General features: G+C 35.3%; 1 protein-coding gene across 8 annotated transcripts in view; it reads left to right on the top strand.

Moving 5' to 3' along the window:
- The window catches only part of TCF12 (transcription factor 12), a 393181-nt gene that overhangs the window by 150132 nt on the left and 227549 nt on the right, over nt 1-15500 (top strand). Inside the window, exons 1-2 of one of the 8 annotated variants that reach the window (XM_070796679.1) lie at nt 1832-1856; nt 6273-6334. The exons of 6 other annotated variants lie outside the window; for them this stretch is intronic. In XM_070796679.1, the coding sequence (XP_070652780.1) occupies nt 1847-1856; nt 6273-6334 (72 nt within the window). In that variant the 5' untranslated portion in view covers nt 1832-1846. Of the gene's footprint in view, nt 1-1831; nt 1857-6272; nt 6335-15500 lie in introns of those variants that run through there. One more of the 8 variants, XM_070796680.1, reaches the window with a different exon arrangement.

Raw genomic sequence — 15500 nt, 5'->3', positions numbered from 1 at the left:
ATACACACATATTACACACACATTTTTTTTTCCCTACTGATCTGCTGAGTGATCAGATAAAGCAGGGATTTACTACCCTTCTTTCTTTTTGTTCCTGGTAAAATCTACTCTTCCAGTAACTTTCTTCTATTTATCCTAGTCATGATTCTGAGTTAGTCAAGATGTTGAATTTTATTTATAATTTCAAAACATTTATCTATCTCCTGAACTCTTCTCACCAAGGAGAGTGACATTTATGGTTATCTTTGCAACTGCCTTCAACACTCCTTTTTAAGAGTATTTTCAACTTTTTGAGTTTTACTATTAAATGTTTTCCACCATCTTGACCATGTTTTTATTAATCATAAGTATAGATGAATATAAGTTTGTTAATAGAAATTTCAGTTGAACAAAATACTTAATTCTTCAGAATATTTTAATAGGTTGAGTTTTTATTTTCTATTTTTTTTTAAATTTTATTTTATTTTTAAACTTTACAATATTGTATTAGTTTTGCCAAATATCGAAATGAATCAATAGGTTGACTTTTTAAAATTTAGAAATACATAATGACTTTGGCTAAAAGCTAGTTTTGACACATTGTAAGTAAAATTAGCAAGTCAGTTTAAACTTTTATGAAATATTAGGTACCTTTGTAGAAATTATATAAATGAGATTTTTTAGACTTTACCAAATTGTATAAGTAACACATTTCCTTCATAAAAAGTTGCATCGTTTAAATAAACAATTTGATTTTACATTACTGATGGAAAAAAATTTTAATTTTACTTTTTGTGATAAATTGTGATAAAAAGGTTTGTAAAAATGGCAGAATGAGTAGTTTGGTGGAGTTGTGAAGCATATGCTTTTAATTTAGATGGATTCAACTATCTGAGTTGCTGTTTTCCTCCCTCTCCCACTATGAAAACTATAAGGAAGAAACAATTTTTTGCAGTACTGTAAAACAGCATTTGGCACCTGAAAGCTATTAATACTGTATTACTATGGAGAAGGAAATGGCAACCCACTCTAGTATTCTTGCCTGGAGAACCCCAGGGACGGGGGAGCCTGGTGGGCTGCCGTCTATAGGATCGCACAGAGTCGGATACGACTGAAGTAACTTAGCAGCACTATGCATTTTAGGCTACAAGATTGGCTATGCAAAATTTCATGAAGGTTGAGCTCAATATTTATTTAACAACTTTCCTAAGGAGAATTTTTGCTGTTTATACTTTTTGCCTAATAGGTCTTGACTTTAATTCTAATGAAGATACCATTCTGCTCCAGTAAACTTGATGCATGAGTTCCACTGGCATTGTATGGTTAAGAGGCCACAAGCTTCTTATCCTGTGTTAGCCTTATGCCTGTTCTTTCAGAAGTAAGAAAGGTCACTGCAGTAAAGCTCTTTCTGGTGTGTCTGCCCTGTTTTTTGCCAAATCCACCAGAAAAGTAGCCTCATAGGGTACAAGTGATTGGTTGAGTTTCTGGTTATCAAAACTACCCACTGCACATCATTCACTGCAGAGTTTTTGTTAAGCAGACACAGAAATAAACACCATGCCTAATAATGGTTATGGAGGAAATGGTAGACATTTCTTAGGAAATGTGAAGATGGGACAGAACATGTTTGAGACATTTGAAGGGAAGTAACACAATATTTGTGGTATCTCTCTCAGCCTCCTCTGTCTTTATTAGAGTTCTGGTTTCTACACTGTTGACCTACTCCCCACCTGTGCAGAACAAAAACATGCACGTGAACAGATAAAAGCATGAAGATGATTGAATAGCACTTCTAGTTTCAAAAATTTGTGAAGGTGTGATTGAATTTAAAGCACCAGAGACTGAAAGGAGTGATTAATCTCAGTTCATGGGCAGAGGTATAATGAATGAGTTTGTCCGTTCCCTCCCTTATTTTTTATCCTTTCCTGCAAATGAATGTTTTCTATATTTGATATTTCTAACCAGGTATAAAGGCCAGAGAATATTATGATTTTTCTTACTTTCTACAGTGTTAATGATTTATTCTAGTTTCAGATTTTTCCCCTCTTCTTTGAAGGCAATGATTAAGAGCACATACTCAGGAGCCAGACTGCCTGGGTATGAGTCCCAGCTCTGCCACTTACTGAATGTGTGATTCTGGGCCAGTTACTTAAATTCACTGTACCTCAGTTTACTCATCTGTGAAAGGGGAATAATAATAATTACTCTATAAGGTAATTGTTGTGAGAATTAAAAGAGATACACATACAACAAGAGGTGCTTAGATCAGTAGAGTGCTTAGATCAGTGTCTGGTACATAGTGAGTGTTCTGTAAGTGTTGACTCTTAATTATATATATCAAAATTTATCAACTAGATCTATTTGTAACAAACATTTAAATGAATGAATACATTTGCAGATATGCTGTATTGTAAGTGTAATGAATTGTTTTCTGATTTGACAGTAAGAATTGTTTTCTGATTCAATCATGCTTAATTACTTTTACTTCCTTTAGATTTGTAAAGGATTTAAAATTGATTTCCTTTCCCTTTCAATTTCTTTCTTGAGAAAGCAGAAATCTTCTGTCAAGCTTTGATAGAAAAGTTTGTCTTTCTAATACTTTATACATAATGAATGCTCTATATGTTTCCTGAACATAATCAAATTAAAAAAGAATCATTAGATATACTAATGATTGTGTTTGAAGATCTTCCCCCTTGGAGGGGAAAGAACCAAAATTGATCTAAGCTTGAAGTACAGGGTTGTATTAATTAATGGTAATAGACTTTTCTTCTGTGCTTATTAATTATTGCTCTAATTGATGACACTACTTAGTGAAGTATTTTATTTAAGATCACAGCCTCTAAAGAGTTGTACTCCATGACTCTGGGCAAATTACATAACCTCTTTGTGGTTCAGGTCTTTAATGTCTGTAATTATGGTAATCTTACACATACTTTGTAGGATTTTGGAAGAGATGGAATGCAATAATAGCTATGAAGTACTTCATTTATTGATAGAATAAATGAAAGCTACTATTATTATCAGCATTATTATTTTCTCAAGGTATCTAATATTTCATTATGTGTTTTTGTGCTTATATTTCCTCATGTACAAATTCTGTTTCAAAATGTTTGATCATTTTAATTTATGGAAATTCCAAAGGACCATGTCATCTTGGTTTTCCTGCCATCTTAAGCTCTGCTACCCAACCTAGACTGAGCTCAGAATGCTATTGTACCATTGGAGTTTATATCCTGTCTAGGGGTTATGAGAGGGCTCATAAGAAAAAGAAGTCTTTTGCTGATACTCTTTCCTAAGATATAGAGTTTGCATTCCTCAATTTAAAAGGTATGAGTTCACTGATAGGTCACTACTAATAGAAGTTATATTTATAGGTACCATCAATGACCAAGAGCTGGCTGTTTAATCATGAGTATTTTCAAATTACATATAATCCATCATGGTGGTTGTTTTGGAAAAGAAACACCATTCAACTGAGTAGAGTTTGTGTGCTTATTTTTTTCTAATTGCTAAATTTCTACCATGGTGTTACTTTCTCTTTATAATGTGGTTTGCAGAATGAAATATTTGTGTGTGTTGCTCTTTTTTTCCCTCCCCATTTTGCAATATCAATATAGAATTTTCAAAACTGGAAAGTGTGTTCGTTATCTATATCCAGTCTTTTTATTTCCTAAATGAGGAAACTAACAGAATTTGAGATTTGGCTAGGTTGAGATGTGTGCTGCTGATACAAAATACACACGAGATTTGGCTAGAAACATTGCCTAGTTAATGATAGATCCTGGCCTAGAACTCACATATTCTAAATTCTATGCTAGTGTTTTTGACCCCCTTAGTATTCCCAGCTCAAAGAATTTTCTAAAATTTTCGGCCGTATAATAAAAGAATGGGAGAAGAGAGAGGGCAAAGGTGAAAAAAGAAGAGCATCTGCAAGTGATATCTCTAAAGAAGACATTGGACATGATTTGCTTTAAAAAAAAGAATTGCCTAGCAAGTATAGTGTTTTGTAAGACAGAATAGTGTAGAATTTAAGAGCTTGATGTCTGTGCTCTGTTTCTGGCACTCCTGTTTGTTAGCTATATGACTCTAATCATGTTACTTCTCTTTGCCTCGAACCAGTTTTTCTTTTTTTCATTGGTAGGGGGGATGGGGTGGGGTGGATACTAATAATAACTACCTTACTGCAGTTCCGGACTTAGACCTATTAGTGGAGAAGGGGAAAACCAGTTATGTGGTGATGAGTTGGCTTTAAAATACTTAGTTTAGCTAAGCTGCTGTATATGACTCAGCGCAAAATAATGTCAGGAACTTTCTGTTGAAGGATAAATAGTTGGTATGTTTTGAGGTCTTTCATTGTAATACATATTGTGGCTTGTGCTACCTGTTGCTGTGAAGGGATATGAGGGTTCAGTTTATTTAAAAAGCACCATCAGTGGTCATTTCTCAGATCACTTGTTAGGAAAATACATGGATGGCAGCTTGACTGACCAGATCAGGTATTAATAGAAAATGAAAATATTAGGGTACAAAGATTCAGAGGTTGTTCTAGATTTCTGAGCATCATACACAAATCCATCGATTGGGTACTTGGGTTAAGGGAAGCAAAAATAACTAAAAATTCAACTAGAATAAACACAGAGCTTTCAGATTCTATGGACACTAAAATGAGTCCATAAGGTTATCTGTATTCGTTTAATGTTACTTCTCTAACGACTTCTGAACTGTGCTAGATGTGGCTAAAGGGATCTTAATTTTCCTTAGTGGTCTCTCCATTGTTAGCAGGTATTCAATCTCTGTTTCTTCATATATATGGAATAGCTTGACTAAGAGCCACTCTAAAGTTCGATGGGTAGCAAGTTAGAGTCCCCTCATATGCTCTCTGTCCAAAAAAAAAAAAAAAAAAACAGACCAAAAAATAGAGGTAATTCTGACCCCAGAAAGGGTTATACTGGGTGAAGTTTTGAGAGAACTTGGTGTGTAGTTAATTTACATTTGACAGTAGAGGCCTTGGGAATATCTAGGAGTAGAGAGAACATGTTTTCTTCTCCCACTAGAGCACAGTGGCATGAGAGTTACGCTTGTAAATAAGGATGACAGTGTTGTCTGCCTGCTTTTTTGGAATTTGCATTTACTGTGGTTCCCTAGTTTTACCATGCTGAGATTAGTGGATGCACTGCTTTTTTTTAATGTCCTAAGTGAATGGATGTGTATCTTAGAGTTCAGGAAATATGATTAGTTATACAAGTAATATTTATTTTAAGTAAACTGTAGAACTTTAACTCTTTAAGGCCACAGTGAGAAGCTTTAATTAGGCAATGAATAACTAATTACCAAGGTAATTTCATTGATTACCATGAGATACAGGAGAGGGAGAAATTACTTTGGGTGGTCAGGAAAGACTTATTAGAATAGGAAATGTTTGAATAGAATACTGTAGGAGAAACAGTACTTGTGCAAATAAGGTGAAAAGGAAGACAACTTTTTGGAAATATAGAATGATGACACCACAAGTTACAGAGGCACCAAAATCACAAATGCAATAAATACCAAATAACCCCTTGCTTTGTAGGTGATTAGTATGATAAGGCAGATAACCTTTCTGTAGAAGAAATAAAGTCTATCCTTTGGGGAATAGAGAGCCAATTAAATATAGACTTTGACATGGGAAATGGCAGAAAGGGTTTTATGAAGATCAATACATTGGGTATGAAGGATGGATTCAGAGTGAAAAAGTGACAAGAGATTGGATGATCTGATTCGATGTTACTACACAGGCTCACTTGTAATGAAATAAGACTTATGTCGAGATAATAGGATTAAGATCACAAAATAATTGAAAGAGAAGAGATGTCACAAAGGAAAAGGAAACTGGCACAGTTAGTGACTGAGAAAGATACAAAATCATGTAGACTCACTCCCCCCCCAGAGAACGATGACTCCTGAATTAAACTCCATGTGTTTTATTTAGGTTTTGACAAGTTAGCTGTGGTTGTGTTATACCACTACTAGATTGTTTGATTTTGATAAATAGCTTCCCTTATAAATGGGAAAACCTAGTTGTGTAAATAAAAAAATACTTTTTTCTCATTGTCCCCCATTTGTCAGTATTGATGGGTAATGAAGTTTTCTCCCTTAGAACACATATTTTTTCTAGATTGTTTTCTGTTTGCAATTGTTTTTATTTTTGAACGGGAAAATGATATAGGTTTTATAGCTACTATGAGATCAAATGCAATAATTAGAAAGGACACACAAATTTTGAAATAGTATTTTATGCCTCTTGATCTCAGGTACAAAACACGAGATGAAGCAGTTAAATAGCAAAGCAAGACAGGAGGGACAGAGAATTAAAGTAAGTGTTTTCTATATATTGCCTCTATGTTCCCATTAATTTGTTTTGTTATGTAACTGCTCCTTCTGAATGTTCTGAACATGAAGAAAACTATGGGTGAGAAAAAGGTGTGTCTTAAAGTTAGGTTCAGATAAACCCATGAGAGAAAGTTTTGTTTGTTACTTGTGGTCTTATTCAAAACAATACCTCCCTGTAAATTATAATCTTAATGTTTTTGGTTAAGGAAAAAAGTTGAATTGAGATGAGACACACTCCTTTAAATTTCTTGCTAGTGGATATTTAAAGTGAAAGAAATCACATAGCTATCAGATTGTCTACTTTTCCATTTTTAAGCTAGTCAGACCTTCTGTTTTTTCAGTTTAGCTCTTCTTCCAGGAACAGTGTCTGTTGAGATGTTCTACCATAGATCTTGTGGGCTAGCAGGTCAGTTTTTCACCTCATTGTGAGTTTCATTTAATTTTGTTTGTCTATGAAATAACATCTTTATCAGGATTGATCTTTACAATTCTCTCTCTTTTTTTATCCCAGTGTTGTCTTTAAAGTTAACAAATGGGAGTCAAAGCAAGTTAATCTTTGAATCTCTTCTTTGTCCCTTTTTGTAATTTTTTAGACAGATTTTTACTTATTTTCTGTAAATTTAGATGTTTCTTATTCATGAAAAAATAATGGAGGGTAGATTCTGGCAGGATACATCTTTAGGTGTGCTTAGCCTGTTTTAATTAATAACAATATTTACAATACCATTTGCCACTGTATGGTTTAAAACCTTTCACATATTACCTTTTGTAAGCTTCATACCAGCTCATCAAGAAACCATTGGAAAAGTCATCATTTTAGAAGTGAAGAAACGGGGGGTCAGAGAAGGTAGATAGCTAACCAAATATTAAGCACCCAAGACTAGTAACCAGGCAGTATGATTTTAAATTACTGTCCCTTTGGACCATATCACACTGGCTATAGTTTAAAAGAGACCCCAAAGTGAAAAGTGAAAGCCACTCAGACATGTCCAGCTCTTTGCGAACCATGGATTGTATGGCCTGCAAGGTTCCTCTGTCCACGGAATTCTCCAGGCAAGAATACTGGAGTGGGTAGCCATTCCCTTCAACAGGGGATCTTCCTGACCCAGGGATCAAACCTGAGTCTCCTGCATTGCAGGCAGATTCTTTACTATCTGAACCACCAGGGAGACCGCAAAATAGTTGTTATTACTATTTATCTAGGAGTTGGACACTGAGTAGATGCTATAAGACGATGGTTACTATCATTATTTATTGAATCTTACTCACATTTTAGACATAAAAAATATAAGCTATGGAATAAGTCAGATAAGTTTGTTTCCTGGTATCACCACTGTATTTGACCTTGGAAAAGATAAGATAACTTAATTTCTGAGCCTCAGATTTCTCATCTGAAGTGAGATTTGTAGAATAAGAAGTGTGTGAGAATTAAAAGAATAACATATTCAGCACATATCTGTAATTTATTAAAAAGTCTATAAGTGTTCCTCTTTTTACATTCAGTCTCATAGAAGGTAACCCCCAGAATTTTGTAAGTCTTAAGTACTCCTTAGAGAGACAGCTGTTGTGAATTCCTGGAGTATGTCCTGAACAAAATGCTGGACCTGTTGCAGTTTTTAAATGCCCACCAAGAGGTCCTGTAAGTCACATGAAGGTAATTATGTTTAAAAAGTTGAAACTATTGGAGAAGTTCATAGCAGATAAACAGATCTTGGGATTTGGAGATTATTAGGAGAAATAAAATTGGGCAACCCAGATTCTTATGAACATAGATTCTTATTAGTCTATATTCTTAAAGACAGAATTCTAACAGAAGAGGCTTCAGATAATTCCTCAAATCTGTTTGAAAGGTATCTACTTCACAAGATAGTGATAAGACTTCAGTGAGCTTACGTATGTCACAGGCTTCAGTTCAGTTACGTCCGACTCTTCACGACCCCATAACTGCAGCACGCCAGGCTTCCCTGTCCATCACCAACTCCGGGAGCTTGCTCAAACTCATGTCCATTGAGTCGGTGATACCATCCAACCATCTCATCCTCCGTTGGCCCCTTTTCTTCCTGCCTTCAATCTTTCCCAGAATCAGGGTCTTCTCAAATGAGTTGGCTCTTCATGTCAGGTGGCCAAAGTACTGGAGCTTCAGCTTCAGCATCAGTCCTTCCAATGAATATTCAGACTGATTTCCTTTAGGATTGACTGGTTGGCTCTCCTTGCAGTCCAATGGACTCTCGAGAGTCTTCTCCAACACTATAGTTCAAAAGCATCAATTCTTCGGTGCTCAGCTTTCTTTATAGTCCAACTCTCACATCCATGCATGGCTACTAGAAAAACCATAGCTTTGAGTAGATGGACTTTTGTCGGCAGAGTAATGTCTCTGGTTTTTAATATACTGTCTAGGTTGGTCATAGCTTTTCTTCCAAGAGCAAGTGTTTTTTAATTTCATGGCTGCAGTCACCATCTGCAGAGATTTTGAAGCCCAAGAAAATAAAGTCTGTCACTGTTTCCATTGTTTCCCCATCTATTTGCCATGAAGTGATGGGACCGGATGCCATGATCTTGGTTTTTTTAATGTTCAGTTTTAAGCCAACTTTTTCCCTCTCCTCTTTGACTTTCATCAACAGGCTCTTCAGTTCCTCTTCGCTTTCTGCCATAAGGGTGTTGTCATCTGCATATCGGAGGTTATTGATATTTCTCCCAGCAGTCTTGATTCCAGCTTGTGCTTCATCCAGTCTGGCATTTCACATGATGTTCTCTGAATATAAGTTAAATAAGCAGGGTGACAATATACAGCCTTGACGTACTCCTTTCCCGATTTGGAACCAGTCTGTTGTTCCATGTCCAGTTCAAACTATACACAGATTTCTCAGAAAGCAGGATAAGGTGGTCTGGTATTCCCATCTCTAAGAATTTTCCAGAGTTTGTTGTGATCTACACAGTCAAAGGCTTTGGTGTAGTCAGTAAAGCAGAAGTAGATGTTTTTCTGGAACTCTCTTGCTTTTTTGATGATCCAACAGATGTTGGCAATTTGATCTCTGGTTCCTCTGCCTTTTCTAAATCCAGTTTGAACGTCTGGAAGTTTTTGGTTCATGTTCTGTTGAAACTTCGCTTGGAGAATTTTGAGCATTACTTTGCTAGTGTGTGAGATGAGTGTAATTGTGCAGTTGTTTGAGCATTCTTTGGCATTGCCTTTCTTTGAGATTGGGATTAAAACTGACCTTTTCCATCCGTATGGCCATCTGCTGAGTTTTCCCAATTTGCTGGCATATTGAGTGCAGCACTTTAACAGCATCATCTTTTAAGACTTGAAATAGTTCAGCTGGAATTCCATCATCTCTACTAGCTTTGTTCGTAGTAATGCTACCTAAGGCCCATTTGTCTTTGGAATCCAGAAAAGTCAAAGGTTTAGCATGATCAGGTAATATCAGTTCCTCCTGTGATATATTTTTGTTGTACACTCTAACATTTTTATTTTGAGAATAACAAGCTTGGACTGTTATCCTGTGACATATTGAATAGACACTTAATCCTTTTTGCTGTCAAGTGAAGTAATTATTTCATGTGGTTTTATGTCATAAGCAATCTGTAGCATTTTGCATGGAGCAGTTCATATTCTTGGTGTTTAGTTTAGGAAATTATTTAGTGATTAACCAGTGGAGCATCAGCTGTCCTGAACCAAATGTCTTCTCCACATTGGTGACACTATGAAATTTCATTGTTTATTTTTCTGAGTCCTTACTCTGTAAAAATTTTCTTGAATTTTTTTCCCCCTAACAACCCTACCTTGCTCTTGTAGATAACGCTTTTCCTCAGTGTCTTTCTTCCCAGTTTGGAATTTTGTAGTCTTCTCTTGGGTGTCCAAATTTTAGTTTGTGGGCTGTTCACATTTTTTCTTCCACTTTTTTTCATTTATGAAAGATTTACTGAGATTTCACTGGCATTAGTTGGAAAACAAAAATGCTCAGTCCATGTTTCTTGGGTAAAAGGAGCGTTCACTCTCACATGAAAGCAGAGAATGATAGAAGTTATATCATGAAGGCCCAGGGAGAGTAGAAGCACAAAAATAGAAGCAATACTTGGTTATAAAACCTCCAAAACATATCAAGTGACAAAGATGGTTTGTAATACAAGAATAGAGATCTTCAGTCTAGAGACTTCTCCCATTTGATGAGTAAGCTTGGTCAAATGAGTTACTTATTCTGGACTTAATTCCTAACATGTAAAACAGAAATTTTTTAACAAGATCAGAGTTTCTCAAACTCGGCTTAGGTTATTAATAAACAGTATGTAAATACAGAGCTCCATGATCCAATATATTTATATATTATTGAGTTAAAATAAAATTAGACAGATGTCCTTGTTGGTATTAAGTGTCTCAGAATTTATTATAAATATAAATCTTTAAGAAAGGGATAGAATATAGTACTTCTCTCTTTTTTTTTTTTTTCCTACTGTCAAATCCTATTACCTATGAATTGTTTGATAGTACCAGTCTCAATAAATAGTAAATTTGACAACATATATACTTATTTTTGTTGGTAGTGTTCAATGAAAAGATTGTCCTTTTCCCCCATTGAATTCACCTGTTATCTCTGTTGAAAATCAATTAACCATGTACGGGAGGATCAATTTCCAGACACTGTTCCATTGATTTTTTTTTAACCTTTGAATCAATACTATATTATCTTGATTACTGTACCTTTAAAATACAGATTAATATCAAGTAGTATAAGTCATGCAGTCTTATTTATTCTGTTTCAAAGTTGTTTTTCCTATTTTAGATACATTGCATAGACAATGAAAAGTTTGAAATCAGCATATCAGTTTCTACAAAAATCTTCTGGGATTTTTGGTAGGATTGCAAGGACTCACATCAGTTTAAGGGGAATTGATAGTTTAACAATGTGGAATCTTCTGATCAGTGACTATTGGTATAACTCTCTTACTCTAATTTCTTTCAGTAATGTTTATAGTTTTCAATGAACACATATTGCACATTTTTCATTTAGTTAATTACTAAATAAATATTTTGATGTTATAAGTTTCAATTTCTAGTTGTTCATATCTTATATAAAACTATAATAGGTTTGGCATATTGACCTTGTGTCCTGCACATGGCTAAGCTCACTGGCTGTAGTAGCTTTTTTTGTACATCCTGAAGGATTTTCTGTTTGAATATGAGAATTTAACTTTTTCTTTTCCAACCTGAATTTTTCGCATTTTTTGAATTGATTGTTATTTCTTTGCCCTGTCCTTAATATTGGGGTAACAATCAGTCTTTTCCCATTAAACTTGATATTAGTTATAGGTTTTGTTCATATGATTTATTAGATTGAGGAAGATTCCTTTTATTCTTAATTTGTTGAGAATATTTATCAAAAATGAATGTTGGACTTTATTTAAAAATTCTTTTCATCTATTGAGGTGATCATATGGATTTTCTTTATTAATGTGTAAAATTTTATGATTACTATTTTTAATTTTAAACCAACTTGACATTCCTGAGAAAAATAGCTCTAGGTTATTATTGTTGTTCTTTTATATATTGTTAAATTCAATTTGCTGAAATGAATATAAATATAAGAATTTTTATATTTGAGTAATACTGATCTGTAGTGGTTTTTTTTCTTATCTTGCCTGCCAGAATTTGGTATCACAATAATACCTCAAAGAATGAGTTGAGAAATATTACTTGCATTTTAATTCCTTGAAAGAATTTATGTAATACTGCTCTTATTTCCTCTTCAAATATTTTTCAGAATTTACCAGTGAAGATACATGGGCCTGGAGTTTTCTTTGGAGGATTGTTTTTCATTTTAACTTCATTAATTGATAAGAGCTGTTCAGTTTTTTTGTTGAGTGAGCTTTGTTAGTTTGTGTATTTTAAGAAATATATCTATTTGTCCATTTCATCTAAATTGAATTAATGGCATAAAGTTGTTAATAATTTTCTTTACTTTTATATATTTATATTAGGTAATCTCTTGCTATAATATCAAATTACTGCAATCTTAGTGGCTTGAAATAGTACACATATATGGATTCATGGTTTCTGTGGGTGACGAATTGGTATAGCTTAGCTTGATCCTTTGCCTCAAGGTCTTTTATAAGGCTGTAAACAAAGTATTCACCAGAACTGGGGTCTCATCTGAAAGATTGATTGGGGAAGGGTCCCCTTCTGAGATTATCTATTTTTTGGTCATCAGTTCCTTTTGGTTTGTTGAAGATGAATGTTCCATTTTGGCTGGAAGCTGCCTTCAGTATCTTTCCAACTGGGCCTTTCCATCATGACAGCTTGCTTCATCAAAGCTGTCAAGCTGGAGGGGTCTGCTAGCAAGATAGAATGCACAGTATTATGAAGCCTAATTATGGAAATGACATTCTATTACTTTGCAGTATTCTGTTGATTAGAAGCAAGTCAATAGGTCAGGTCACACTCAAGAAGAATGGCTTATATAAGGGTATGAATACCAGAAGACAGAGATTACTGGGGGGTATCTTAGAGTCCTCTTGGCACAGTGTTTGTAGGATCCGTAGTTAAAATCCCTACCTCATTTCTGATTTTGGTGAACTGTTTCTTTTTTTTCCTGATCAGTATGCCTAGAGGCGTATCTCTTTTACTGACTTTATCAAAGAACTTGTTTTTGTTTCATTGGTTTTCTCAATTGTTTTTCTCTTTTCAGTATGTTTGAGTTCTACTCTACCTCTACTATGAATTTAGGTTGCTTTTTGTTTTTTAGTTTACCAAGATGGGAGTTGTGGTCATTGATTTCTAACAGGCATTTAGTACTATAAATTTTCCTCTGATCATGATGTTACCTGTATCCCACAGTTTTTCCCATTTTGTATTTTCATTTCATTCAGTTAAAAATACTTTATAATTTTGTTACCAAAAGACTAGGGTCCCACCATTCTCCATTTACAAGATAAATTACATACTCAAAAATGGAAGAAATGAAAGATGGCTTTAATTAGAATGCCAGCCATCTGTACAGATGGTAGATTCAGCATCCCTGAAAACCAACTCTGAAGGTTCTGCTTGGCCATGAAACTTTAAAGAAGAAGGAGGGAAGTAATCTCAGCTAATCATTCAGATAGGGGGTCAAAGTTATCGTCATCCCCCACACTGCCTACAGACTCATTACTTCTTGTGATCTTCCTCTAGATATTACCTTGTTCACAAGGTGTGTTCAGAAGATTACTGAAGGGGAAGCTAGGGAAGAGATCTGGTCATCTGTTAATTCCTTATTCTTCATTTCTACTTCTTTAATCTATGGAAAGAACCCACAAGTTAGGCAAGGTATTGTGCGGTTAAAAGCTTTGAAAGGTGTGCTTGGACTTTAGATTAGTAGAGCATGGGGGAGTGCTGGGTAAAAGTTAGTTATTATACAGCTTTGCTAAAGTGACAAGAAAAGGGGCTGAGGGTGGTTTCCTGCAAAGAGCCACTTGCAAATCCCCACTTGTCAGAACATCATTCCATTTCTATGGGAATAGGGTGAAGGTCTATTTTCTATAACTTCATGCTGACATAGGTGCTGTTTTCTCAGAGTAGAAGGTGTCAATGTGTGTCTGTTTTGCTGACAATTTTGGTTTTCTGCTTAAATATATGGGCAGAGTGAGCTACAATTATTTTGATGTTCACAAAGATAAAGATGATTATGAGCAATAACGTTAATCCTATTCTCTTGAGGCCAGTTCTTGGAATTTTGCTGGCCATAGATTCAGTTCTGCTCAGAATGAAACAGCTTATGTCATGGCTACAGTCTGGTTATCATGCACTTAACTTTTTTCCTGTAGTGGCAGTTATAGTATCTATAAAACAATTCTGTATTGGTTCTAATCATTAACTTCTCAGTTTTGTACTCTGCTCTGTTCCAGTTTTCCTATTGATTTCTTCCTTGATCCTTGGGTTATTTAGAAGTGTATGTTTAAATTTGTAATATTTGGAGATTATCTGCAGGTATTTTTATTATTAATATTTAATTTCATTCTATTGTAGCCAGAGTACATGCTTTCAGTTCAGTTCATTCGCTCAGTTGTGTCTTACTCTTTGTGACCCCATGAATCGCAGCACACCAGGCCTCCCTGTCCATCACCAACTCCCAGAGTTCACCCAAACTCATCTGCATCGAGTCAGTGATGCCATCCAGCCATCTCATCCTCTGTCGTCCCCTTCTCCTCCTGCCCCCAATCCCTCCCAGCATCAGGGTCTTTTCCAGTGAGTCAGCTCTTCACATGAGGTGGCCAAAGTATTGGAGTTTCAGCCTCAGCATCAGTCCCAATGAACACCCAGGACTAATCTCCTTTAGGATGGACTGGTTGGACCTCCTTGCAGTCCAAGGGACTCTCAAGAGTCTTCTCCAACACCACAGTTCAAAAGCATCAATTCTTCGGCGCTCAACTTTCTTCACAATCCAACTCTCGCATCCGTACATGACCACTGGAAAAACCGTAGCCTTGACTAGATGGACCTTTGTTGCAAAGTAATGTCTCTTTTTCAATATGATGTCTAGGTTGGTCATAACTTTCCTTCCAAGGAGTAAGCGTCTTTTAATTTCATGGCTGCAATCACCATCTACAGTGATTTTGGAGCCCCCAAAAATAAAGTCTGAGACTGTTTCCATTGTTTCCCAATCTATGCTTTAGTTCTTTGTATAAATTCATATTTCTAAACTGGTATTATTTTCATTTTGATTGAAGAACTTCCTTTAACATTCCTCATCGTGTAGGTCTGGTGCTGATAAGTTTTTCTTGTTCCATGTGTCTGAAATATTCTTAATATTTTTTTACAAAATGTATAGAGTTCTAAGTTATGAGCTCTCTTTTCCTTCTTCCTTTCTTCCTTTTCCTCCTCCTCTCCCTGTCCCCTGCCCTTTCCCTCTCCCCAGTAATACTAGGATTCATCTTGTTTCCTCTATCTCAGGTGTTACAGTCCTATACTGCCCATGTCCAGTGTCTCAGAAGTATTGCTTAATGTATTTTATTTAGAGATTTTTTTTGGTATCATTCCAAGTGTGAGGGTTAATCTGGCCTCCGTTAATCTGAACTCTGTGTTGTGTGAAAGTGTAAGTGAAAATGTAGTTTTTTAATTAGGCTAATCTAATAGGGACCATGGATTTGGTTCATCAATAGGAGCCCTGTGAGCAGCACAT

Source organism: Bos indicus, chromosome 10 (genome assembly GCF_029378745.1).
Source record: "Bos indicus isolate NIAB-ARS_2022 breed Sahiwal x Tharparkar chromosome 10, NIAB-ARS_B.indTharparkar_mat_pri_1.0, whole genome shotgun sequence".
NCBI classification, from domain to species: Eukaryota; Metazoa; Chordata; class Mammalia; order Artiodactyla; family Bovidae; genus Bos; species Bos indicus.
Note: the sequence above shows the minus strand (reverse complement) of the source record. Positions and strands in the feature narration are given on the sequence as shown.